Source organism: Phoca vitulina, unplaced genomic scaffold, assembly GCF_004348235.1.
Source record: "Phoca vitulina isolate PV1807 unplaced genomic scaffold, GSC_HSeal_1.0 scaffold7, whole genome shotgun sequence".
Taxonomy (NCBI): domain Eukaryota; kingdom Metazoa; phylum Chordata; class Mammalia; order Carnivora; family Phocidae; genus Phoca; species Phoca vitulina.
In genome coordinates, this window is record NW_022589710.1 from 69,801,884 (window position 1) to 69,827,990 (window position 26,107).

Genomic DNA, 26,107 nt, shown 5'->3' on the forward strand with positions numbered 1-26,107 from the left:
TAAGATTTTATTTATATATTTGACACAGAGAGAGAGCGAGAGAGGGAACACAAGCAGGGGGAGTGGGAGAGGGAGAAGCAGGCTTCCCGCTGAGCAGGGAGCCCGACGTGGGGCTCGATCCCAGGATCCTGGGATCATGACCTGAGCCGAAGGCAGACGCTTAACGACTGAGCCACCCAGGTGCCCCCCTCGTCCCCACATTTTATGCTCCATTGTTGCCAACATGTTTATCATTCTCTGTCACCCATAGCGCTTCAAGTTCTTCCCCTGTGTCCTAGCAGATGCCTCTGATCTCCAGCTCTGGAAAATCTTTCCTGATAGCCATCTCAGTAAGTTAATCAAATCATATCCGATTATTCTGGTGTCTTGTTCTACTTTTCCTGCACTTCTCACACTGTATTGTGATTTATTTACACACCTATCTCTAAAAACACCCTTTCTTTCTCTGTGGAATTTGAACCAGACTTCAAGTAGACACCACCAAACACCTTGCTTTTAGGTCTTTGGTCTGTCTGAAACCAAAATAAATTGGATAGAATTGCTTTAAAAAGAATAAAGAGAGGGGCGCCTGGGTGGCTCAGTCGTTAAGCGTCTGCCTTCAGCTCAGGTCATGATCCCAGGGTCCTGGGATCGAGCCCTGTGTCAGGCTCCCTGCTCAGCCGGAAGTCTGCTTCTCTCTCTGCTTCTGCCTCTTGCTAGCTCTATCTCAAGTAAGTAAGTAAATAAATAAATCTTTTTTTTAAAAAAAAAGACTGAGAGAAATTTTAAGCCTAGGTAGTAGTTATGAGTGTTTTTAGGTAATTATTTAACCTGTGCATATTTTACACATTCTTCTGTATATTTCACAATAAAAAAGTAAAAAAAAATAAAGAATTAGACCAATCAGCCAGGATCCTATCTGGTAATTTAACAAGATATTTGTTTAAAACTATAACTAATGCGGGGCGCCTGGGTGGCTCAGTTGGTTAAGCGACTGCCTTCGGCTCAGGTCATGATCCTGGAGTCCCGGGATCGAGTCCCGCATCGGGCTCCCTGCTCGGCGAGGAGTCTGCTTCTCCCTCTGACCCTCCTCCCTCTCATGCTCTCTGTCTCTCATTCTCTCTCTCTCAAGTAAATAAAATCTTAAAAAAAACAAAAACAAAACTATAACTAATGTTTTTTTTATTTTATTTTTTTGGTGTAACTGATTTTTTAAAGTATAAGTGGATTCTCATGTACAATGTCACTCCAAAAATGACAAACATGCCTAAAACGAAACTCTGACAAAATAATTAGGATAAAATCTATTTATGCCCACGTGACAGTCTAGAACATTAAGTCACTTCTCTCTTTGCATACCTCACCACGGTTATAAATGTTCAGGTTTGGAGAGCATTTTTACCGGCCTACTTAGCAAATAGAACACCTGATAATGATATCAAGATACTTATAAACATGGAGACTTATTTGTATCACAAAAAATACTCAGTAAAATTGAGTCTAACATTTCATTTTATCTGGAGCTGCGACATTTCATATTCCGACAATTACTAAGCCTCACAACAAATTAATAGGAGTCAATTAGTATCTAAAATACTCCCCAACCCCTGTAATAATACTATATTATGCTATTTTATCTGATAAACGTGAATTACTCTTATGATTAAAATCCACCCATATAAAGTCAGTTTGGTTCAACCCATATTTATACCCAAAGCAAGTGGCTAGGGGGGCACCTGGGTGGCTCAGTTGGTTAAGCAACTGCCTTCGGCTCAGGTCATGATCCTGGAGTCCTGGGATCGAGTCCCGCATCAGGCTCCCTGCTCAGCGGGGTGTCTGTTTATCCCTCTAATCCTCCCCCCTCTCATGCTCTCTCTGTCTCATTCCCTCTCTCAAATAAATAAATTCTTAAAAAAAAAAAAAAAAGCAAGTGGCTAGGAACGATTAGGGCTGGAAAGATCAGGAGGAAAATAGGGTTATCGATGAACACAAATAACACTAAGAGAAAACCATCCACATCCCACACAAGAGCTATAAAGCAAAACACCATGGGAACTGCTGTTTCCCACAGTACGGCCCCCAAGACACACGGAACTATGCTCCTGATTACAACACCTATGAGGCAAGATAAAACACAAACACCTACTTTTGAAAGCGTCACTGGGCCACCACAACAGTAAGGAAGTTACAGAGGGGTAGCAGAAGTTCTGGGTTATGAGGGAACACCGAAGCTGGCTTGTATCCTGTTGGTTTGTACCTTTGTGGCCCTCCCTCCCACCTCCTTGGGCCTGGCTCCCAGGTACACAGGCTACCACTGATCTACCTTCTGCTACTAGAAGTAAGTCTACATTTCCTAGAAGATTTTTTTTTCTTTTTTAAGGGGTGGGGGCGATAAGGGCAGAGGGAGAGGGAGAGAGAGAATCTTAAGCAGGCTCCATGCCTGATGCGGGGCTCAATCTCACGACCCTGAGATCATGACCTGAGCCAAAATCAAGTCGGACACTTAACCGACTGAGCCACCCAGGCGCCCCTACACTTCCTAGAGTTTTATACAGAGAGAATCAAGCAGTATGTACTCTGTGGTCTGGCTTCTTCCTTTCAGCATAAATGATTTTGGGATCCATCCACGTTGCAGCGTGTATCAGTGGTTCATGCCTTGTCACTGCTCAGTAATATTTCATTATGTGGATATGTAATGCTTTTCATCCATTTACCTGCTACTAGACATTAAGGCTGTTTCCAGATTTTGGCTACCACAAATCAAACTGCTATGAACATCCATGTACAAGTTTGTATGAACATCTGCTTTCCTTTTGCTTGGGTAAATACTTAGGAGTAGAATTGCTGGATCGCATAATAGATTCATGTTCAAGTTTTTTAAAAAGCTTTATTTGCTTATTTATTTTAGTGATAGTGAGCAAGCATGAGCGGGGGGGATGGGCAGAGGGAGAGGAGAGAGCGAATCGTAAGCAGGCTCCACAGCCAGCACGGAGCCCGACGCGGGGCTCCATCCCAGGACCCTGAGATCATGACCTGAGCTGAAATCAACAGCCGGCTGCTTAACCGACTGAGCCACCCAGGCGCCCTGATTCACATTCAAGTTTTAAAGAAACTGTCACACTGTTTACTAGATTGTACCATGTTACATTCCCAATAGTAGTATTTGAGAAATCTGGGATCTCCACATCCTCACCAACACTTGTTAGGATCAGTCTTTAGTTTTAGGCATTTTAATAGATATACAGTGGTATCTCACTGTGGTTTTAACCTGTATTTTCCTAACACCTTTCCATGTGCTTACTTGACATACATATATTTTCTTCAGTGAAGCGTCTATTCAAATCTTTTGCCTGCTTCTTTAAAACCAGGTTGTTTCTTTTCTTTTTTTTTTTTTTAAAGATTTTTTATTTATTTATTTGACAGAGAGAGACACAGTGAGAGAGGGAACACAAGCAGGGGGAGGGGCAGAGGGAGAAGCAGGCTTCCCACTGAGCAGGGAGCCCGATGCGGGGCTTGATCCCAGGACCCTGAGATCATGACCTGAGCTGAAGGCAGACGCTTAACGATTGAGCCACCCAGGCGCCCCGGCTGTTTATTTTCTTATTGAGTTTTAAGACTTCTTTATATATTCTGGATAAAATTCCTTTGTCAGATATAGGATTTGCAAGTATTTCCTCCCAGACTGTGTCTTGTCTTTTCATAACAAATAATATTAAAGCATATTATATGTACCAAACAGCCAAATAAACAGAGCTAACGACAGAATCCATTAACTGAAAGATGTATCATAAGAAACCATCCAAAACACAGTACAAAGAGACAAAGAAAGTAAAAACATAAAAGAGAAATTAAGAGACAAGGAGAATAAAATGGAAGATATAGCATAAGTCTAATAAGCGTTCCAGAAGACAAAATTTAAAAAATGTGGAAGAAGAAATACCTGTACAGATAATTGAGAGAATTTTTCAGTCATGTTGATAGATGTTGATCCTCAGAATCAGTATATTCAACAAATCCCAACAGGGAAAAGTGAAAGAAATCCACAACTCGTTCTTTCTTATAGTGGAGGATTATTTAATCCTAATTTCATTAAATCCCCAAACCACTAAATTACAGAAAAGGGATTCTGACATCAAATAATAGAAAACCACAGAAATGAACTAGTAGGAGAGGAGAGCACAAAAATGTTTGGAGCTGAAAAGAAAATGAATGGGAAAGGTGCCCGAGGAGGTCTGAGATGACCTCAAGCTAGAGGAGCTAAGGCTAGACAAGCCCAGGTATAGCCCAGAATATCTGTCTTGACAACTGGCAACACCTCCTGACTCCAGAAGCAGCAGAACTCTACATGTTTATTCTTTAGACACTTGAAATGTTATCCGATCTGGAGATATTAGGCACAGTTGAGTCCAGGTACCATATGTTAAATAGGGGGACCAAGTCACCATATTAATAACAAATGCTTCCAGAAAAAAACTCTCACAGTTATGGCCAATTGCTTTGACAAAAGTACCAAGATAATTCAGTGGGGGAAAGAATAGTCTTTTCACCAAATGCTGCAGGGATAACTAGATATCAACAGGCAAAAGAATGAATTTGGATCCTTACTTCATACCACAAACAAAAATCAACTCACAATGGATCATAGCCCCAAATGTAAGAGCTAAAACTATAAAGCTTTCAGAGGAAAGCAGGGGGGCAGGATCAACTGGCCTCAGCAGTTCACTGAATGTGCAGGAATAAAGCAGGAACTGACTCATAGTTTAGTGTGGTTGGCTAAGAAAACAGGAAAAGCACTTCCAGGACACCTAAGGAAAATGGTGCTGCCATGCAGAAGCGTTTACACCGCAGACCTGAGACCACTCTCCTTACGGACCAGCTTGAAGGGGGGGCCCTGGACTGTCCTCTGGGAACTCAGATTTTGGGAGGGTTCCCACCATTCCCAGAAGTGATAAGAAAGGCTCGCTGAACCTAAAATGTTTGTGCAAGTAACATGGTTTGTGTTAAATACCTGCTTCCTTCTGGAGTCTGGTGTTTTCGTACTTGCTACACAGAGACTGCCTACATGGCCAGCTCTCAAGAGACCCTGGGCACTTGGGGCTCTACTGAGCTTCCTGGTCGACAACATGTCACACCTTTCGTCACAGCTGGTTGTGGAAGACTGAGCACGTCCTGTGTGACTCCACTGGGGAAGGCCTCTTGGAAGTTGGTGCCTGGTGTCCTCAGACTTCACCCCACACGCCTTTTCCTTTGCTGAGCTTGCTCTATATCCTGTCATTGCAGTCATAGCTGTGAGTACAACTAGCTACTGAGTCCTTTGAGTCCTCCTGGTAAATCACTGAAACTAGGGGTGGTCCTGGGGACCCCTGCCACAAGTATACACTAAGAAAATAAATCCATTTGCTGTGGTAGCATATGGTCCAACCAGATCCCCAGAATTCTACTGGATGAGTTCTGAATGCTTATGACAGTGTGTGTATGTGACCTGGAGGTTCCCAGATGTGGCAGGGCAACACAGGCATATGGGGAGTGAGTTTTGCAGGCCCGCCCCAGACTCACGGAATCAAAAGTTCGGCCAGTGGTCTGGGCATTTATTTCTTAGAAAACCTGACTTGTTGACCTGCAACTTTTGGACAGCAGAACTTCCTGAGCTTCTTGCCCCAGCAGCTGCTAATGGGCATGAATCACACCAAGTCAGCTTCCTGTCCTCTTCCAACCCACACACGCCCTCCTCCCTCAGCTGCGGCTTGATCCAGTCCTTGTTGCTGCAGCCCACAAAGCAGGTTCAGTGTGCCATTATTCTATATCTAGGGTATATACAAAAACAGTTTTGGAGAAAGATGTTTTTAGTATCTTATGAACTTTAAAAATGCACATAAAAGTGCTTTGTAAACAAGAAATTTACAAACGTAATGTATTATTGGGCTTAACAGGCAGGTGTATGCACCATAAAATACAGCAGTGTCTTTGATGTGATGCTTCCAGTGCAAAGTTATACCTCCTGACAGCTCTCTGCCCTACTCTAATTAAAAACTCATATAAAGGTTACAAACACATTTTTAACTTTGGTTTCAGGTTTCAGTTTTGTTGATCTTGAGATGTAAATATTATCTCCACGTTAAGAAATAATTTCATCAGGGAAAGATCACAGATGCCTCACATCTAAACATCAGAACTCACTTTATGGGGGTGCCTGGGTGGCTCAGTTGATTGGGCGTCTGCCTTCGGCTCAGGTCATGAGCTCAGGATCCGGGGACTGAACTCTGCATTGGGATCCCTCAGTCTGCTTCTCCCTCTCTCTCTCTGCCCCTCCCCCTGTTCATGCGCTCTCTATCAAATAAATAAAATCTTTTTTAAAAAAAGAACTCACTTTATGACTGGCATCCTTTCCTCCTGGGCCCCTTCCCTGTTATCATACACACATCCCCCACCTCAATACACAGCACTATATTGTAACACTCAATATATTTATTTCACTTTCCCTGAAGTTCAGGTCATGGGCAATCTTAGAACTCAAAAGGATCTTCAAAATTCAGTTGGGGGGCGCCTGGGTGGCTCAGTCATTAAGCGTCTGCCTTTGGCTCAGGTCATGATCTCAGGGTCCTGGGATCTAGCCCTGCATCGGGCTCCCTGCTCTGCAGGAAGCCTGCTTCTTCCTCTCCCACTCCCCCTGCTTGTGTTTCCTCTCTTGCTGTGTCTCTCTCTGTCAAATAAATAAATAAAATCTTTAAAAAAAAAAAATTCAGTTGGACAAGTAAGTTCTGAATGCTTAGGACAGTATGTACATGTGACCTGGAGGTTCCCAAACGTGGCAGGGCAACACAGGCATATGGGGAGTTTTCCAGGCCTGCCTAGACTCACTGAATCAAAAGTCCTGCCAATGGGGTCTGGGCCTTTATTTCTTAAGACTTTATGAAGCAGGTATGCCTGGCAGAACCCCATAGAGGCTCTAGATTTGGAGTGAACAAGCATGTCAGAAGGCCGGCGGGTGAAGAGGATTTGTGGAATGGTCTTTAGAAACTGGAGGCTAAGGAAGGAGAATTCATAATCTTTTTTTTTTTTTTTTTTTTTTTTTAAAATTTTTTTTTTTGTCAGAGAGAGAGAGCACAAGCAGGGGATGCAGCAGGCAGAAGGAGAAGCAGGCTCCCCGCGGAGCAAGGAACCTGACGTGGGACTTGATTCCAGGACCCTGGGATCATGACCTGAGCCGAAGGCAGACGCTCAACCAACTGAGCCACCCAGGCGTCACCCCCCCCCACTTTTTTTTTAAAGATTTTGTTTATTTATTTGAGAGAGACAGAGATAGCGAGAGAGAGCATGGGGAGGAGGGGAAGAAGCAGGCTCCCCGCTGAGCAGGGAGCCCAATGTGGGGCTCCCTGAGCTGAAGGCAAACACCCAACTGACTGAGCCACCCAGGCGCCCCAGGAGAATTCATAATCTTGACATCACGAATAATTCTGAGTGGCACAAGGACTATGACATTGGAGCCAAAGAGAAGAAAATATAATCTAGTATACCACTTGCCTATGCAGTGAGTAATATCTGCAAAGTCTAACATAATAAACACTCTTAAATGGTTTTCAGGAGGCTTAATTAGACAACAGTACAGATATTATTAACCTTGACAACATAAAAGTACAACTGAAAGAACTGGAAGTAGGAGGGAAAGAGGAGGTGGAAAAACGGGGAAGGGTGCTAATACCTTCCTCTTATAAGGAGGGAGGTCTAGAGACCTGGTTTAAAGTCGATAGTACAAAGAAATAGCGATATATGGTTATCATTTAAAGTCACAACAGCAGCCAATAAAAGAACTAAAATCACAGTTCAATAATACTAAGTTGGGAAGCAGAGAGGCAAAGTCACTTGTTCAAGTTTGGCTAGGTAGGAAGTTCTGAAGCCTGTGTGTGACTGTGGGCCCTGCACACTCCAGCGTTCCTTACCAGCCTCGAGCTGTGCCAAGCACTGTGCTAGGAAGTCACCTGCCCAATGTCACACACCTGGTTAGCGGCAGAGCCAGAAAAAGAAATGAATTCTCTAGCCTAAAAATGATTTGGAAAAGTTATTACTAAAATTTCCAGAAAAGACCATGTTGAAAATCTCCCATTCGCTCATCCTCATTCATTCCTTCATTTCTGCTCATTCTTTTTACACACACACACACCATTTCTTAAAAAGAGCTCCTGTGCTGAGACACACTTCCTCCCACTTCCTCCCTTCCCCTCCCCTCCACATCAGGCCTGCTCTCCAAGGCTACACCACCTGATCAAGCAAGTTCTCTCTTCTGGAGGCAACTATGAAGACTTCAACCCACCAACCATTTTGTCTTTCAAAACCTGAGAGAAGGACACAGAAGATACAAGGTGAGCCTGCCTGCTCATCTTAGTCTAGAGACTGAGACCACCTGCTTCTGGGGGACAGGCCACTGTCACATGCACTGAGGTGAGCAGCTGAGGCACCAGGACGTGCTGTGGCCACAGCCTGTGGAGGGCCTGGAGGGCGGGGCTGTGCCCGAGACCAGCCTGTGTGCGGGCCAGACCGAAGACTGCGAAAACCACTCAGTGGCCCTGCGGAACTTCACGAAAACTTGTGAAATATTCAACAGAAATGCCAATTTCTACCCTCAAGATAAGTCTTTAAAAATAAACTATAACCCAAACTCATTAGTACCTATAAAAAGCAATTCCAAAATTTCAACTTGATTCACTATTACTTACGCCATTTTCTGTGCGTTTCTCTGCAGGTACATTTATCACATTCCTCTGAGTTCTCTGCTCTTGGGTCTGACGGCCACCTAGTGAAATAAGAGGGCCAGACTTACTAAAAGACATACTAGTAAGAGGACACTCTCCCATCTCTCCACTTATTTATTTATGCTAACACAAGTACAATACACCAGGCTGAACAACACTTGATACAGTTGAAAAAATGCTTTATAATTAATTTTTATAAAGTTGTTTAAATGAAATTTTTTCTTCTATTTCAGAATCTTGAAATTGACTTATATTGAAAGATTTCTAACACTTCAAATGGTCAAGATGGCAAGTTCTATGTCACATGTGTTTTACCACAACTAATTTTTATTAAATATTTTAAAAAGACTTTTATATTATAGCAGGGACTAAAAAAACCTTAAAATCCAGCAATAAAAACACTGGTGCACAGAGCTGGTCTTCATTGGCAGGGTTGCAACTGACATGGGGCATCAACACAAATCAGGCTGTCTTAAGAATTCTCCTTTGTTCCATAAAAATTAAGAGTATTTCCCAAAAAAGGCTTCAAACTTAAACTGTAGAAATTATATGTCCTGTCATATTTTGTAAACAAAATGGAATGTGCTGCACACTTGTGCACCTGGTGACTCTGAAGTCATAGATGTGTCCAGTGCCCGCCCCAGCCCACTTACCTCTACAGCTGTTACTTAATGTCATTTGAGAATTATCGAACCCTAGAGCCTGCTTTAGTACCTAAATCCATGACCTCAAAGGCACATGAACTTCATGTTAAAAAAAAAAACACACACACACAGGAAAACGTTTTTTCTTCTCTTTCCTATTATTTTGAAACATTTGAAGAAAGAGGCAGAGGGAGAGAATCTTTTAAGCAGACTCTCTGCTGAGAGCAGAGCCTGACACAGGGCTCGATCCCATGACCCATGAGATCACGATCTGAGCAGAAAACAAGAGCCAGATGCCCAACTGATTGAGCCACCCAGGCGTCCCCAAAGCACCCACCATCTTACTGCTTGGGCTCTGAGAGACAGGTGCAGTGCATGAGCAGAAGCAGAGGAAACACGGCAGAGGGCAGAGCATTATGGGGGGTTACTTGTGAGTCAGGGCCCACAGAATATGAAGATGCAAGAAGGGATGTGGCTGAAAGGGATAAAGGGACAGGGAGGTTGAAGAGATGGGTAGGGTCCTATTACAAATGCCATCTAAGCCAAGCTGAGGAGGGTCAAGTAGGGAGGCAGGGACTTTGCTGGAAGGTTCTATAAAGCGATGCAAGCTGTGACGAATTTGGTTCTTCCAGTCCTGACTGATGGTCCCTGCCAGTCTGGGAATCCCCGTCACCACACCTTCCTGGGAGCTTCCCTCAACCTGGTACCCTGCATGCTCCCCTCCATATCCTGCTCATCCCTCAAGGTCCCCAGTCTGCCATTTCTAAATACTCTGCTCTGTGATGACAGTGGTCCTCTTGCCACCACAAAGCTCAACATCCCTCCTCCCACTTACCTGTGTACTTCCTGTGTCGGCACCACCAGGCTGAGCAGCACTGTGGGGTGACGATGCAGGGTGACTGCAAGGTCAGCACTGTCACCTTTCTTACGACTCTGAACAGTTCTCTTAAGTATCCCTAACACTTCTAAACTTTATAAAGTGAGAATAAAATAAGACCTTCCCCCCAGCCCACCACCAGGACATTAACAGTTATGTACAAATATTACATCAGTAAAAGTAAAATATAGAACTTTTAAGTATAGCTAGGTACTGGGGCGCCTGAGTGGCTCAGTCAATTAAGCATCTGGCTTTGGCTCAGGTCATGATCCCAGGGTCCTGGGATCGAGCCCCGCATCAGGCTCCTTGCTCAGCGGGGGCCTGCTTCTCCCTCTGCCTGCACTCCCCCTGCTTGTGCTCTGTCAAATAAATAAATCTTTTTTAAAAAAAAAAGTATATCCAGGTACAGGAGGGGTATAAGTATTTGGAGAGCTCAGGCAGAGAGCTAAAATAAATTCTTGGCACTAGAATAGCACTCAGGTGTCAGCTCGTCTAGCCCTCCTTCTCAGGAGGCTTTTGTCCTGAGAGGTTGGGCCCTTGTCTAAAGTAATGGTGGATGAAGAGCTAGACCCGGAGCCCTGGCCTCCTGACTCCAGATGACCAGCAGCAGATGGAGTAAGACCCAGAAGTAATGATACACTGTAAAAAAACAGCACTGGAACAATATTTACAGCTAGGGAAAGATGATTTTAAGTAGCCAGTAGCTCATCCTATGGGCAGAATGTCCTTTCTGATAAAATATAAATAAAAGGGGATAATTTGCAATAAAGGAACCTTTTTACAAAAGAATGTCCCTTATTTATTTTTTTAAATACCAGAAGTAATCCACAATCACTGTTAAATAACAAGTTAAGGGTCTCTTAACTGCATAGTATATATACAGACTTCTAAAAAATGATTCTTATTTTGTTTAAATTCTGATTCAAAAATAGGTAGCATACTCCCATGGTTCAAAATTCAAAAGGAACAAACAGGTATATAATTAACAATTTGCCCTCCCTCCCCCGTCCTGCAGCCTTCCCCCGAGGCTAGCGATGTGACGTTTCTTACAACGCTTCCAAAGACACTTTTCACATGGACAAGCCGATGCAGATGCACAGAATTAGGCTTTGTCTGTCACGCAGAAGGCGGCACACTGGGCATGTGGTTTGGCGCTGTGCTTATTTACTCACCTGTCTAGGAGATGGTGTGGGTCAGGGCACAGAGCTGCTTCCTTACTTCTGGCTGTGGAGCGGCCTACTGTACGGAGGTCACGCCATCTCTTTAACCTATGCCCACGATGCCCACGGCGGGCACAGGCTGCTCCTACCGGCCAACGCTCCACGAGCAACAATGCCTTACGAGCGATGTTACGTACGCGCTCTTGTGTGTGTGCACGCACAGCCTTAGGGGAAGTTCTCCGAAGTGAGACTGCTAGGTGAAAGGTCTGGTGCTTTTGTAGGTTTAGTAGATATTGCTAAAGCGCCTCTCGGAAGGAGCTGCCAACTGGCACTCCCACAGCATCACGGAAGAGGCCTGTTTCTCGACCTCCTTGCCAATACCGCATTAGTAAATGTTCTCGTCTTTGCCAGCATCACAGGTGAAACAGATCCATTGTTCTCCCTGCATTTCTTTTATTTAGGAGTAAGGCTGAACATCCTTTCACATAACCTAAGGCCAAGTATATCTGCTTTTCTGTGACCTGTGTGTACATCTAGCCTTTTTAAAAAAAAAAAACTGATTTTCCTTATCAATTTTTAGAAACTCTTATATATAAAGGTAGTTAGCCCTTGCAATATGAGCTATAAATGCTGTTTCCCAGTTTATAATTTGTCTTTTGACTTTGCTTAGGGTGGTTATTGCCACACAGACAGTTTTTTTTGGGGGGGTGTTCTTCTTTTCTCAATAATTTGGTTTACCAGTCTTTTATAGCTTAGTGTTATACTTAGAAAGGTCTTGTTCACTCTAAAAATTTTTTTTAAAAAATACTTCTCAGAATTTTTCTAATCCTTTCATGGTTTTATTTATTCTTAAAATCTCAATAGTTGATCCATCCAGTATTTATCAAAAACAATGTCTTTAAACAGCAGGCCTCCTCACATGTCTATCACCTGAATGGCCTGGGGCCCAGGGAATGAAGCAAGGCCGGAGTGCCCACACAGCGTGGAGAAGTTGTGGACTGCCGTAACAGAGGTCACAGAAATGCGAGACACCACCTCTCCCTCTCACCACTTGAGTGAAGGGAAAACAAAGATGTAATTCATTTTAACATTTATTCCTATTTCACTTAAATTAACTTTTATGGCAGGAATTAACAAATGGGGAAAGCACTTATCTACCTTGCTCACTGCTCTCGGTTGGGGAATCTTCATGTCGAAGGAAAAATTTCACTTCTTCCCTGCGTGGCCCCCACTTCTGAAGATGTTCATACATCATGTGATCAAAGGGTATAGGACGCTCTAGGAAAAAAACCACATCTTATTCCAGAAACAAAATGACTCCAACCAAAAGTAAAAAACATAGATTTAAATAAGTGTGTAACACACACACACACACACACACATACACACACATATATTAGAACTCAAGGATATTATAAGCACTAAATTTTAACTTCAATGAGGTGAAAGCAGGAGTATGAGTTCCCGGGAAATAATTTAGGTAACACGTAAGCACAAGAAGTGTACGTAAAAGCGATTTTGCAACATTAACTGGGAACATTGAAATATGCCCTCTAGGATATTTATCAGGAGGCACTGTGCCTTCCACTCTTCAAAGAAACACATTAACACACTGGTCCAGCTTCGCCATTCATTCGTGACAATGTTGCTTGTGGCAGTGAGACACACACAGGACGGACAGGGCACCTCCTGGCAACTCAGGAACCGGTGCTGTGGGTGTCGGCCAGCACCTGCGGAGACCAGGAACTCTCCAGCTGATAATAAAAATGAAAGTCTACAGAATCAAATATCCTAATGCATTTCAAATATTAAAACAAAGCTAAAAACCCCGACTCACAGAGTATCAACACCAGTCACTTGAGAAGAGCACTAACACAGCTGTTAAACTTACAAGGTACCATTTCACAGGTTTCATTCCAGTCTGCTTAGAACCACATCATGTGTACAGAAATCAAAACAAACCAAAAACCTAGGTTGTTTGCCTTTTTCTTAGGTATTTGAAGAACAATTTATATTTTGGATACTAACCCTGGGTTGGTTATATTGAAAATAGGTTTGTCTTTTAATTTTGTTGGTGCCTTTTGTTATACAGAAGTTTAAAAATTTTAAATGTAAGCAGTTATCAATCTTTTCTGATTTTGAATTTTTTTGTACAATAAATCCTCTCTACTCCAAGGTCAAAGGGATACCTATATTTTTTTCCTACAAATTATAAAGTATTGCTTTTCATTATCTTTATGGAACTGATCTGATTGTGTTCTTCCTACTTGAATTGTCAATTGTCCCAGCATCACTTACTTACTGGAGACCAATGACGGTCTCCTCTGACCTGGCTCAGGCCCTAGTGACCCCAGTCTCTTCTATTCTGTGGGCTATCGCTCTCCCTTGGTGCGATGCCAGTCTTCAAGGCTACCACTTTATCACTGCTGTCTGCTAGGTGAGGTCCCCTCACGTGGCTTATCTTTAAAACTGTCTTGGCACTGCTCGGCCCTTTGCTCCCATGTATCTTTTAAAGGAGCTGCTTGTCAAGTTCTTTTTTTAAACGTAGGCTTTTGGCTGTAATCATATTAATTTATTTATAAATAAAATTTGGGGAGATCCAAAATCTTTGTAAACTGAGTCTTCTAGTCCATGAACATGGCTCTCTCTATTTTGTTCAGGCACCTTGTGTTCATTGATTTTTTTTTCCTTTTTTTTTTTAAAGATTTTATTTATTTATTTGACAAAGAGAGAGAAGACAAGTAGGCAGAGCAGCAGGCAGAGTGAGAGGGAGAAGCAGGCTCCCCGCTGAGGAAGGAGCCCGACGCAGGGCTTGATCCCAGGACCCTGGGATCATGACCCGAGCCGAAGGCAGCCGCTTAACCAACCAAGCCACCCAGGCGCCCCCAATGATGTTCTTTTTTTTTTTTTTTTTTTTTTAAAGATTTTATTTATTTATTTGACAGAGAGATAGACAGAAGAGCACAAGCAGAGGGAGTGGCAGAGGGAGAGGGAGAAGCAGGCTCTGCACTGAGCAGGGAACCCGATGCGGGACTCGATCCCAGGACCCTGAGATCATGACCTGAGCCGAAGGCAGACGCTTAACCATCTGAGCCACCCAGGCGCCCTGATTTTCTTTTTTTAAAAGTCACCATAGAGGTCTGATAAATCTTAATCTATTCCTTTATACCTTAAAATTTTTTTTATTTACATAATATATAAAAATAACTTTCATTTTAGAATGATTGCAGACCTCTAGAAAAGTAGCCAAGACAGTACAGAGTTCATCCAGTTTCCCTTAATGCTAACATCTTAACTATGGAATCTCTGTCAAAACTAAGTAATCGATGCTGGTGCATTAGTGTTAAATTCCAGGCTTTATCTAAAAGCACTCCACCAGTTTCTCCCCTAATGTCCTCTTTCTGTTCCAGGAACTGAACCAGAAAACAACATTGCATTTACTTGTCTTAAACCCTGGGTCTCGCTGCTCTGTAACAGTTCAGTCCTCCCCGCCTCCCCCTTTTTTAATGCCCTTGACAGTTTTGAGGCGTTCTGGTCAGGTATTTTGTAGAATGCCCGTAATTTTGACTTGTCTGATGTTTTTCCCGTGGTTAGACTGAGGTGATGGGTTTTGGGGAGAACTCCACAGGGGTGGGGTACCTTCTCCTCTCAGCACACCAGGGTGTGTGTGCCGTCACCATGACAGATCACCGTGAAGCCGGGCTCGACCACTGAGCTGAGGTAGCGTCTGCCAGGTAGCGCCCACCCCAACTACTACCCGATTCTCAAACAGGCAGTTGGCAAATGGTGAGTGCTGTCATGCATGGAGGGGAGGACTGCAGGCTGATGGCATCAGCCTCTTTCTCCAGAAACACCTCCCCCAACACTTCACATGCTGACGACTGATTCACAGGACCTAATATAACCTCTAGCTCTGTAATAGGAAACTGGAGGGAATTCCTCATTCTCAAGAGTTTAATACCTCAGGAACTACCCCCCTACCTCCACTCTTTGCTGTTACCAACATTAACAAATGTGGTTTGTGTAGGTGAAAAGTAAATTGTATTGTGAAATTTTCGTATTTTTTTGTAATTTCTTGCTTAATTATTAATTATGCCTTTCTGTTTTATATTTTATTAGTGTTTGTGTTTTACAAACATTCCTGGAAGCCCAAAGTTGCAATTTTTGAAGACAAGGTGTGAGATAAGAAAAATTCTAAACCTAGGCCTACACTCAAGAGAAGTGAAAACATGCCCACATAAGCATTTGCATGTGAATGTTCACAGCAGCATTATCACAACCAAAAAGTAGAAACAACCCAAAGGTCCATCACCTGCTGATGGATAAATAAAATGTGGTCTATCACACTACAGATATTATTAAGCCAAAAAAAGGAATTAAGTACTGAGACATACTACAACATGGATGAACCCTGAAAATATCATGCTAAGTAAAAGAAGCCAGACCAAAAAGCCACATACTGTATGATTCCATTCATAGGCGGTCCCTACAGTAGTCAAATACACAGGGCCAGACACTCATACAGTGGCTGCCAGTGGCGAGAGGAGGAAGGAATGGAGAGGAAAAGAGTTTGGTGATGGCTACACAACACCGTGAATGTCCTAAATACCACCAAACTGTACACTTACAAATAGTGATTTTTATGATATGTGAATTTTATCTCAAGTTAAAGGGGAAAAAAGGAAATCCTGAAATGTTCCCACTGCTGCTTGTGCTTGGAAGTGAGGAAGGATATCAGCAAGACTGGGGGCTCACAGGCAGTGACTTGGGAGAGTGGGGGGACAACAGTGAGCAGCGGTGTCCACCTTCAACACGAGCATACAGCTGCATGGGAAACCTTTCTTTAAATGTGCTCTGAGAAGTGGGCTTTCTCTAAATCCACCCTTTGAGAAGTGGACTTTGAGGCAAAGAAAGAATTTTATGGGCTATAGTCTAATCATACATTCACGGTGTGATGTATTGCTCTGCCCCAGACAAGTTCTAGATTTCTATAAAGAAAAGGGTCCTGCCATTCCCAGAAATGTAATGAACACTGTGCTGCTAAAGTTGCACCTTCCTGCACGTGCGGGCAAGCTCTGTCTTGCTCCTCAAACGTCAGGGCAAAGACAGAAATGGTCTCATCTCCATGGAAAATGAAGTATGTGTTTGCTTAGCTCAAGTTCAGCACACAATTATTTGCACAAAAAACCCAAGCACAAAGTGAACTTTAAAGAAGTAAATTAGTTTTAGAAGTAACACTTTTTATGTATACAGGCCTATAAAAAAGATTTTTTAAGATTGTATTTATTTCTTCTAGAGAGAGAGAGCGTGAGAAGGGGGAGGAACAGAGGGAGAGGCAGAGAGAGAATTTCCAGCAGACTCCCTGCTTAGCACAGAGCCTGACGTAGGGCTCGATCCCAGGACCCTGAGATCATGACCTGAGCCGAAACCAAGAGTCTGACACTCAACTGACTGAGCCAGCCAGGTGCCCCTGAGCATAACTTCATAACGATTAAATCCAATTTTGTCCTAAGTCAGTTATTTAACAAATTTATTGCTTTCCTTTATGAATTAAAAATTTCAAAGAAAAGACTAATTTCAAGAAAAGTAAGCTAAGCTTCACTGCCCTTGTTTTAAATAATAAAGGCTACCTAAAACATCATGCTCGTGTGAGCAGAGAAGCTAACAGCATCTCTAGTAATGGGAATCTTCGATAAGACTTTCAGGTATTCTTGGATAAGGCAAAAATAAAAGCAAGTAGGAAACTTGACAAAGGAAAAGCTGAAGATTCTACCTCCACACCTGGTTCACAAGAGAGCTGGTCCTGTGTAGGGAGGGAAGCACAAGTAAGGCAAACTGGCCAGAGTGACAGGCTGTGATGGGCTGAGCTGCATCCCCCCACTAATTCATATGTTGAACTCCTAACCCCCAGAACCTCAGAATGCAACCTTTTTGAAACTGGATCTTTAAGGAGGCAATAAGTAAAAATGAGGTCACCAGGGTGGGCTCGAATCCAATGTGTCCTCATATGAAGAAGAGACTAGAAGAGATGAGGACACAGACATGCCCAGAGGGAAGACACACAGAGAAGGTGGCATCTGTAAGCCAAGGAGAGAGGCCTCAGGAAAAACTAAGCCTGTCAACATTTTGACCTCAGACGTGAGAATGAATGTCTGGTGTTTAAGCCACCGAGGCTGTAGTACTGTGTTATGGCAGCGCTAGCAAACTAACACACAGAGCCGCAGAGAACGAGTCTCTTCTCCAAAGCACTGACAATTATAGTGGAGTATTGTATTTATGACATACTGATCACACTAATATACCACGAGTTGTAGATGCAGTAATTTTTATGCAAGGATTCTCTGAAACCTGAAAATTTCTGTAAGGGTTTCTCTAGGGTAAAAAGATAGAGAATGGCTGTTCTAAGTGCTTTCCCCCTTCCTCTGAATCTTACCCACCAGAAAGTATCTCTTCAAGACCCAGCTTTGCTGTCTATTTTACTCAATGATTTAAGTGTTTACTGAGGGAATATGATAGTGAACAGACATGTTCCTGCCTTGCCTTCAGGAATTGTAGTCCAATGAGAGATATGAAAACTGCTGTATTACGTTCTGATAAATACTATGACAGCATTGCAGCACAGGGGAGCGTCATGTAACACCCTCTGAGACTCAGAGAAGGGATGAGAGGCAAAGAATGAACAGAAGTTAGCCAAGCAGGGGGATTGTCCTAGACAATGAGAACAGCATATACAAAAGCCAAAGCAACTACAGTATGCTGTGACACTCTGCTGTGAGGTGTTAGTCCTCATTCCTGATGAGGTAAAACAACGGGGTATGATTTCAGGTGGGCCTGGAAACAAGGAGAGCACCAACCGAAAGACTCCTGTAAGGGAGATTAGCATTCTCAATGGCCAGGTGACTATCTGGGGCAATGATACTTAACAGTAAAAGTTTATTCCCTCCCAGATAAGGCAAAAGAGAGGGAGAGGGAGGTCAAGACTTAGAAGTGATAACAAGTAACAAAGAACAAGACTGCTAAGAGACTGGGGAAGAAGCAACAATAACACAATGATCAGGCTCTAACAGCAGTCCCCCAACAAACTGTCATTATTTAACTGTCCCCGCATCCCAACCCCCGCTTCCTGTCACTGTTATCAGACTGGTAACTGAGGATCTACCCTCTTACTTCTGGTTTAGTAATAGTCCAACATTTATCAAAGTCAAATTCCTCTGAATGTGCCCTGAAATCTTTGCTCTGAATTCTAAGGATAACATTAAAAGCACAAGACTTTGGAAGAAAATATTTTTTTTTTTTTTTAAAGATTTTATTTATTTGACAGAGAGAGACACAGTGAGAGAGGGAAGACAAGCAGGAGGAGTGGGAGAGGGAGAAGCAGGCTTCCCGCCGAGCAGGGAGCCTGATGCGGGGCTCGATCCCAGGACCCTGGGATCGTGACCTGAGCCGAAGGCAGACGCTTAACGACTGAGCCACCCAGGCGCCCCTGGAAGAAAATATTTAAACATCATATACCCAACAAGGAACTTGTATCTAGAATATATAAAGAACTCTTACTGGGGATGTAATGTACAGCAATGGTGACTTTAGTTAATAATACTGTAATGCATATTTGAAAATTGTTAAAAGGGGCATCTGGGTGGCTCAATCGTTAAGCGTCTGCCTTTGGCTCAGATCACGATCCCAGAGTCCTGGGATCGAGCCCCACATCAGGCTCCCTGCTTGGTGGGAAGCCTGCTTCTCCCTCTCCCACTCCCCCTGCTTGTGTCCCTGCTCTTGCTATCTGTCAAATAAATTTAAAAATCTTAAAAAAAAAAGTTGCTAAAAGAATAGATCTTGAAAGCTCTTGTCACAAGAAAAAAATTTTTTTGTAACTGTGTGGTGATAGATGTTAATTAGACTTATTGAAGTGATAATTTCACAATATATACAAATACCATTAGGTATGTGAAACCAATATGTTATATGTCAATTATACCTCAATTAAAAACAAAAACTCTTATAACTCAATAATAAAAAGACAAACTCAATTAAAAAATGGGCAAAGGATCTAAATAGACATTTCTCTAAAGAAGATATGCAAATGGCCAATGAGCACATGAAAAGATACTCAACATCATTAGTCACTATGGAAATGTAAATCAAAACCACAATGAGATACTGCTCACACCCACTAGGATGGCTAGAATCATGTACATAATATCAAGTGTTGGCAAGAATGTGGAGAAACTGGAACCCTCACTTACTGCTGCTGAGACGATAAAATGGTTGCTTTGGAAAATAAGCTGGCAATTCCTCAACAAGTTAAACAATTGCCTTACCACTCTGCAATCCTACTCATAAACACACACCTAAGAGAAGTGAAAACAAACATCCACCCAAACACTTGTACACGAATGTTCACAGCAGCACTACTCATAATAGCTAGAAAGTGGAAGCAACCCAAATGCCCATCAACTGCAATGGATAAACACAAATCCATCTAGTAGAATATTATTCAGCAACAAAAAGGAATGAAGTACTGATACCAAAACAACATGGATGAACCTTGCAAAACATCATGCTCAATGAAAGCCAGCCAAAGGGGACTCCATACTGTATGATTCCATTTATGTGAACTATCCAGAACGGGAAAATCTACAGAGACAAGAGATTAGTGGCTCCTCAGGATGGAGGGGGTTGGAGAGGAATAGGGAATGATTGCTAAGGGGTATGAAGTTTCTTGTTTGTGGTGATGAAAATGTTCTTTGATTGGGGTGATGGCTGCACAACCCTGAGTGCACTGAAATGACTGAATTGCACACTTTAAATGGGTGAACATATTGTATGTGAATTTTATCTCAATAAAGCTATTTAAAAAAGTGTAAGTAAGCCTTCAGTGATTATCCCTAAGTCCCCTTTCAACACTTGAATTTGGATGCTCTCATTATCACCTCAGATTCAGCATGTTCCAGCTGATCATTCTCTTCCTTTCCAACACAGACCTGCCCATACCTACTCCCTCTGTTTTCCTACCACATAAATCCTTGGCTGGTACTGAAGGCGTTTGTGCAAGCTAGTTCTTCTAGTCTCTTCCCTGCTGCCTACCTTCTCTCTTTTTTTTTTTTTTTAAAGATTTTTAGGGCGCCTGGGTGGCTCAGTTGGTTGAGCGGCTGCCTTCGGCTCAGGTCATGATCCTGGAGTCCCTGGATCGAGTCCCGCATCGGGCTCCCTGCTCGGCGGGGAGTCTGCTTCTCCCTCTGACCCTCCCCCCTCTCATGTGCTTGCTCTCTCTCATTCTCTCTCTCTCAAATAAATAAATAAAAAATCTTTACAAAAAAAAAAAAAAAGATTTTTATTTATTTATTTGACAGAGAGATACAGTGAGAGAGGGAATACAAGCAGGGGGAGTGAGAGAGGGAGAAGCAGGCTTCCCGCTGAGCAGGGAGCCCGATGTGGGGCTCGATCCCAGGACCTGGAATCATGACCCTAGCCGAAGGTAGACGCTTAACGACTGAACCACCCAGGCGCCCCTGCTGCCTACCTTCTCTTAATACCAGTCCCTTAGCTATCTTAGAAGCACACTGTGTCTGTGTTCTTCTCTTGTCCTTCCTTCACATCGCTTCCCTTGTTGAGTATAGCCTATCTACATTCAACCTCTCCTTTAGAGTCCAAATTATTTTGCAGAATTTTCTGTATTCAGTAATCATATTACTTACGCTGATCTTCTCTGCCCAGCTTCACTGTAAGAGCCAAGAGAGTTAGCCCTTGAACAACACAGAGGTTAGGGACACTGACCCCGTGTGCAGGCAAAAATTCACATATAACTTTTAACTCCCCCAGAACTTAAATACTTATAGCCTACTGTTGGACAGTAGCCTTACTGATAAAATAAATAGCCAATTCACACATATTTTGTATGTTATATGTATTACATACTGTGTTCTTACAGTAATAGCTAACTTTTTCTTCATTTTTTTGGTATTTCTAGGCTATGTGGTTTATCTCAGTTTTTTCAAATTGCTGCAAATCTCCAAAACTTTTCCAATATATTTACTGAAAAAAAATCCCCATACAAGTGGACCTGATCAGTTCAAACCTGTGTTATTCAAGGGTCAACTGCATTTGCTCTTCACAGTTTAATAAATATGATCAAGGGCGTACTGTTTAACAGGTTTTGTACACAGGGAAAAAAAAAAAACGTTTCTGCCTTGAAGTGTCAGAGGGAAAAAGAAAAGTTGATGAACAACTCAATTCATATCAAACAAAACACTGTAAAGTCTCAGAGGACAGAAAACTCTCATTTGGTTCGTACTGAGATCAAGAAAGATCTCACAGAAGAGCTCCATCTATTTTCCCTACTTATTTCAGATGGCACTAGTAATAAGGGTCAAATTACGTATCTTTTACGGAAAGCATTTGTAAAATCTTATCCCCATGTAATGTGATTTTAATTACTCAATTCCTCATTACTACTACAGATAACTAAGAACTACAAGAAATATTTTGCATTTGATAAATATTACATTTTATATACTTAGTCATCTCTACAGAGCCTAATACATACCATTTCCCCTCCACACTTCAGCTAAATGGCAACTGCCTTCTCCAGGTTCCTTGCAAAATTCTACAACATCTCGACATGTTGTTTCTGGTGTTATAGGAACTTCTGTTAGAATCTGTTCGTTGTTGCTCAAGAACACGGTTAATATCATCTGTAAGAGAAAAGATTAAAGCTACAACTTAGAGTCATCATCATAAGGGATTAATCTGTAAATTTAAAGCAATCCCCTCCACCTCCCACTCCCCTACCCACACCAAAATGCCTACAGGATTAGTTTTTGGAAACAGGCTGATTCTAAAATTCATGTAGAGGGGCGCCTGGTTGGCTCAACTGGAACAGCACGTGACTCTTGATCTTGGTGTTGCAAGTTCAAGCCCCACACGGGGTGTACAGACTACTTACACAAATAAGAAATACAGTTAAACAAAAGTCATGTAGAAATATTAAAAGGTAAAACAAGTCAGGAAAATTCCAAAAGAAAATAACACTAGAAGGAAACTAGCATTACCAGATACTATAAAGCCTCAAAACAATATGGCAGTAGTACATAAATATATCAATGGAACAAATTATGAAGTCCAGAAACAGAAAATGGTAAATGACGAAGGACATAACTCAGAATTGAGGAGGGAAAAAGACTATGCAATGAATGATGTTTGAACAATATTCCCATCTGGGAAAAAAAACTGGATTCACATCGCACATCATTTACCAGCATAACCTCCTACTAGGATCAAATATTTAAATATAAATCATAAGTTTATAAAAGTTCTAGAATAAAACCAGGTAAATTCCTTTTTATAACCTTGGAGTACAGAAGCTCATTCTAGCTATAGCTCAAAAACCAGGCACTATAAAAAAAGATTGATATATTCAAGCAAAAAAGACAAACTGAGGGAAAAATATTTGCAATGCATATTACAAATAACAGGTTAACCTCCTTAACATATAAAAGGCCCCTAAGGGGGCACCTGGGTAGCTCAGTGGGTTAAGCGGCTGTCTTTGAGGGTCATGATCCCAGGGTCCTGGGGTTCAGCCCCATGTCCCCAGTGTTGCCCTGCGTCAGGCTCCCTGCTCAGCGGAGAGCCTGCTTCTCCCTCTCCCTCTGCCTGCTGCTCTGCCTACTTGTGTGCTGTCAAATACATAAAATCTTTTAAAATAAATAAATAAAAGGCTCCTAAAAATTGATAACAAAGCTGAGGAAGAGGCACCTGGCTGGCTCAGTCAGTGGAGCGTGTAACTCTTGATCTTGGAGTCATGAGTCAAGCCCCACGTTGGGGATAGAGTCTACTTAAAAAAAAAAAAAAGTTTAAAAAATTGTCTGGGCAAATACAACAATATATCAGAATAAAATGCAAATGGTCCTTAAACATGAAAATACATTATCATGTATTAAAAAAATTGTCCAGCATTTTTTATTTATATTATTATGTTATGTTAATCACCATACATTACACCATTAGTTCCATGATTCATTGTTTGTGTATAACACCCAGTGCTCCATGCAGAACGTGCCCTCTTTAATACCCATCACCAGGCTAACCCATTCTCCCACCCCCTCCCCTCTAGAACCCTCAGTTTGTTTTTCAGAGTCCATAGTCTCCCATGGTTCGTCTCCCCCTCCGATTTCCCCCCCTTCATTTTTCCCCTCCTGCTTTTTTTTTTTAAGATATATTATTTGTTTCAGAGGTACAGATCTGTGATTCAACAGTCTTATACAATTCACAGTGCTCACCATAGCACATACCCTCCCCAGTGTCTATCACCCAGCCACCCCATCCCCTCCCAACCCCCACCACTCCAGCACCCCTCAGTTTGTTTCCTGAGATTAGGAATTCCTCATATCAGTGAGGTCATATGATACATGTCTTTCTCTGATTGACTTATTTCGCTCAGCATAATACCCTCCAGTTCCATCCACGGCGTTGCAAATGGCAAGATTTCGTTCCTTTTGATGGCTGCATAATATTCCATTGTGTATATATACCACATCTTCTTTATCCATTCATCTGTCAATGGACATCTTGGCTCTTTCCACAGTTTGGCTATTGTGGACATTGCTGCTATAAACATCGGGGTGCATGTACCCCTTCGGATCCCTACATTTGTATATTTGGGGTAAATACCCAGTAGTGCAATTGCTGGGTCACATGGTAGCTCTATTTTCAACTTTTTGAGGAACCTCCATACTGTTTTCCAGAGTGGCTGCACCAGCTTGCATTCCCACCAGCAGTGTAGGAGGGTTCCCCTTTCTCCGCATCCCCGCCAACACCTGTCGTTTCCTGACTTGTTAATTTTAGCCATTCTGACTGGTGTGAGGTGGTATCTCACTGAGGTTTTGATTTGGATTTCCCTGATGCCGAGTGAGGTTGAGCACTTTTTCATGTGTCTCTTGGCCATTTGGATGTCTTCTTTGGAAAAATGTCTGTTCATGTCTTCTGCCCATTTCTTGATTGGATTATTTGTTCTATGGGTGTTGAGTTTGATAAATTCTTTATAGATTTTGGATACTAGCCCTTTATCTGATATGTCATTTGCAAATATCTTCTCCCATTCTGTCGGTTGTCTTTTGGTTTTGTTGACTGTTTCTTTTGCTGTGCAAAAGCTTTTTATCTTGATGAAGTCCCAATAGTTCATTTTGGCCCTTGCTTCCCTTGCCTTTCGCAATGTTTCTAGGAAGAAGATGCTGTGGCTGAGGTCGAAGAGGTTGCTGCCTGTGTTCTCCTTTAGGATTCTGATGGACTCCTGTCTCACATTTAGGTCTTTCAACCATTTTGGGTCTGTCTTTGTGTGTGGTGTAAGAAAATGGCCCAGTTTCATTCTTCAGCATGTGGCTGTCCAATTTTCCCAACACCATTTGTTGAAGAGACTGTCTTTTTTCCATTGGGTATTCTTTCCTGCTTTGTCGAAGATTAGTTGACCATAGAGTTGAGGGTCCATTTCTGGGCTTTCTATTCTGTTCCATTGATCTATGTGTCTGTTTTTGTGCCAGTACCATACTGTCTTGATGATGACAGCTTTGTAGTAGAGCTGGAAGTCCGGAATTGTGATGCCGCCAGCTTTGCTTTTCTTTTTCAACATTCCTCTGGCCATTCGGGGTCTTTTCTGGTTCCATACAAATTTTAGGATTATTTGTTCCATTTCTTTGAAAAAAGTGGATGGTATTTTGATAGGGATTGCATTGAATGTGTAGATTGCTCTAGGTAGCATTGACATCTTCATAATATTTGTTCTTCCAATCCATGAGCATGGAATGTTTTTCCATTTCTTTGTGTCTTCCTCAATTTCTTTCATGAGTATTTTATAGTTTTCTGAGTACAGATTCTTTGCCTCTTTGGTTAGATTTATTCCTAGGCATCTTATGGTTTTGGGTGCAATTGTAAATGGGATCGACTCCTTAATTTCTCTTCCTTCTGTCTTGTTGTTGGTGTATAGGAATGCCACTGATTTCTGTGCATTGACTTTATATCCTGCCACTTTACTGAATTCCTATATGAGTTCTAGCAGTTGTGGGGTGGAGTCTTTTGGGTTTTCCACATAAAGTATCATATCATCTGCCAACAGTGAGAGTTTGACTTCTTCTTTGCTGATTTGGATGTCTTTTATTTCTTTTTGTTGTCTGATTGCTGTGGCTAGTTCTAATACTATGTTGAATAGCAGTGGTGATAGTGGACATCCCTGCCGTGTTCCTGACCTTAGGGGAAAGCTCTCAGTTTTTCCCCATTGAGAATGATATTCGCTGTGGGTTTTTCATAGATGGCTTTTATGATATTGAGGTATGTACCCTCTATCTCTATACTCTGAAGAGTTTTGATAAAGAAAGGATGCTGTACTTTGTCAAATGCTTTTTCTGCATCTATTGAGAGGATCGTATGATTCTTGTTCTTTCTTTTATTAATGTATTGTATCACGTTGATTGATTTGCGGATGTTGAACCAACCTTGCAGCCCAGGGATGAATCCCACTTGGTCGTGGTGAATAATCCTTTTAATGTACTGTTGTATTCTATTGGCTAGTATTTTGGTGAGAATTTTTGCATCCATGTTCATCAAGGATATTGGTCTGTAATTCTTTTTGATGGGACTTTTGTCTGGTTTGGGGATCAAGGTAATGGTGGGCCTCATAAAACGAGTTTGGAAGTTTTCCTTCCATTTCTATTT

General features: G+C 42.2%; 1 protein-coding gene across 6 annotated transcripts in view; it reads right to left on the reverse strand.

Moving 5' to 3' along the window:
- PPP1R13B (protein phosphatase 1 regulatory subunit 13B) overlaps nucleotides 1-26,107 on the reverse strand; it is a 90,274-nt gene that overhangs the window by 31,591 nt on the left and 32,576 nt on the right. For 3 of the 6 annotated variants that reach the window (XM_032406015.1, XM_032406017.1, XM_032406014.1), the window contains exons 2-4: nucleotides 21,951-22,098; nucleotides 12,566-12,685; nucleotides 8,691-8,767 (exon numbers count right to left, since the gene is read on the reverse strand). In XM_032406015.1, coding sequence (XP_032261906.1) covers nucleotides 8,691-8,767; nucleotides 12,566-12,685; nucleotides 21,951-22,098 — 345 coding nt within the window. Of the gene's footprint in view, nucleotides 1-8,690; nucleotides 8,768-12,565; nucleotides 12,686-13,077; nucleotides 13,162-21,950; nucleotides 22,175-26,107 lie in introns of those variants that run through there. The other 3 variants (XM_032406019.1, XM_032406020.1, XM_032406016.1) reach the window with 3 other exon arrangements.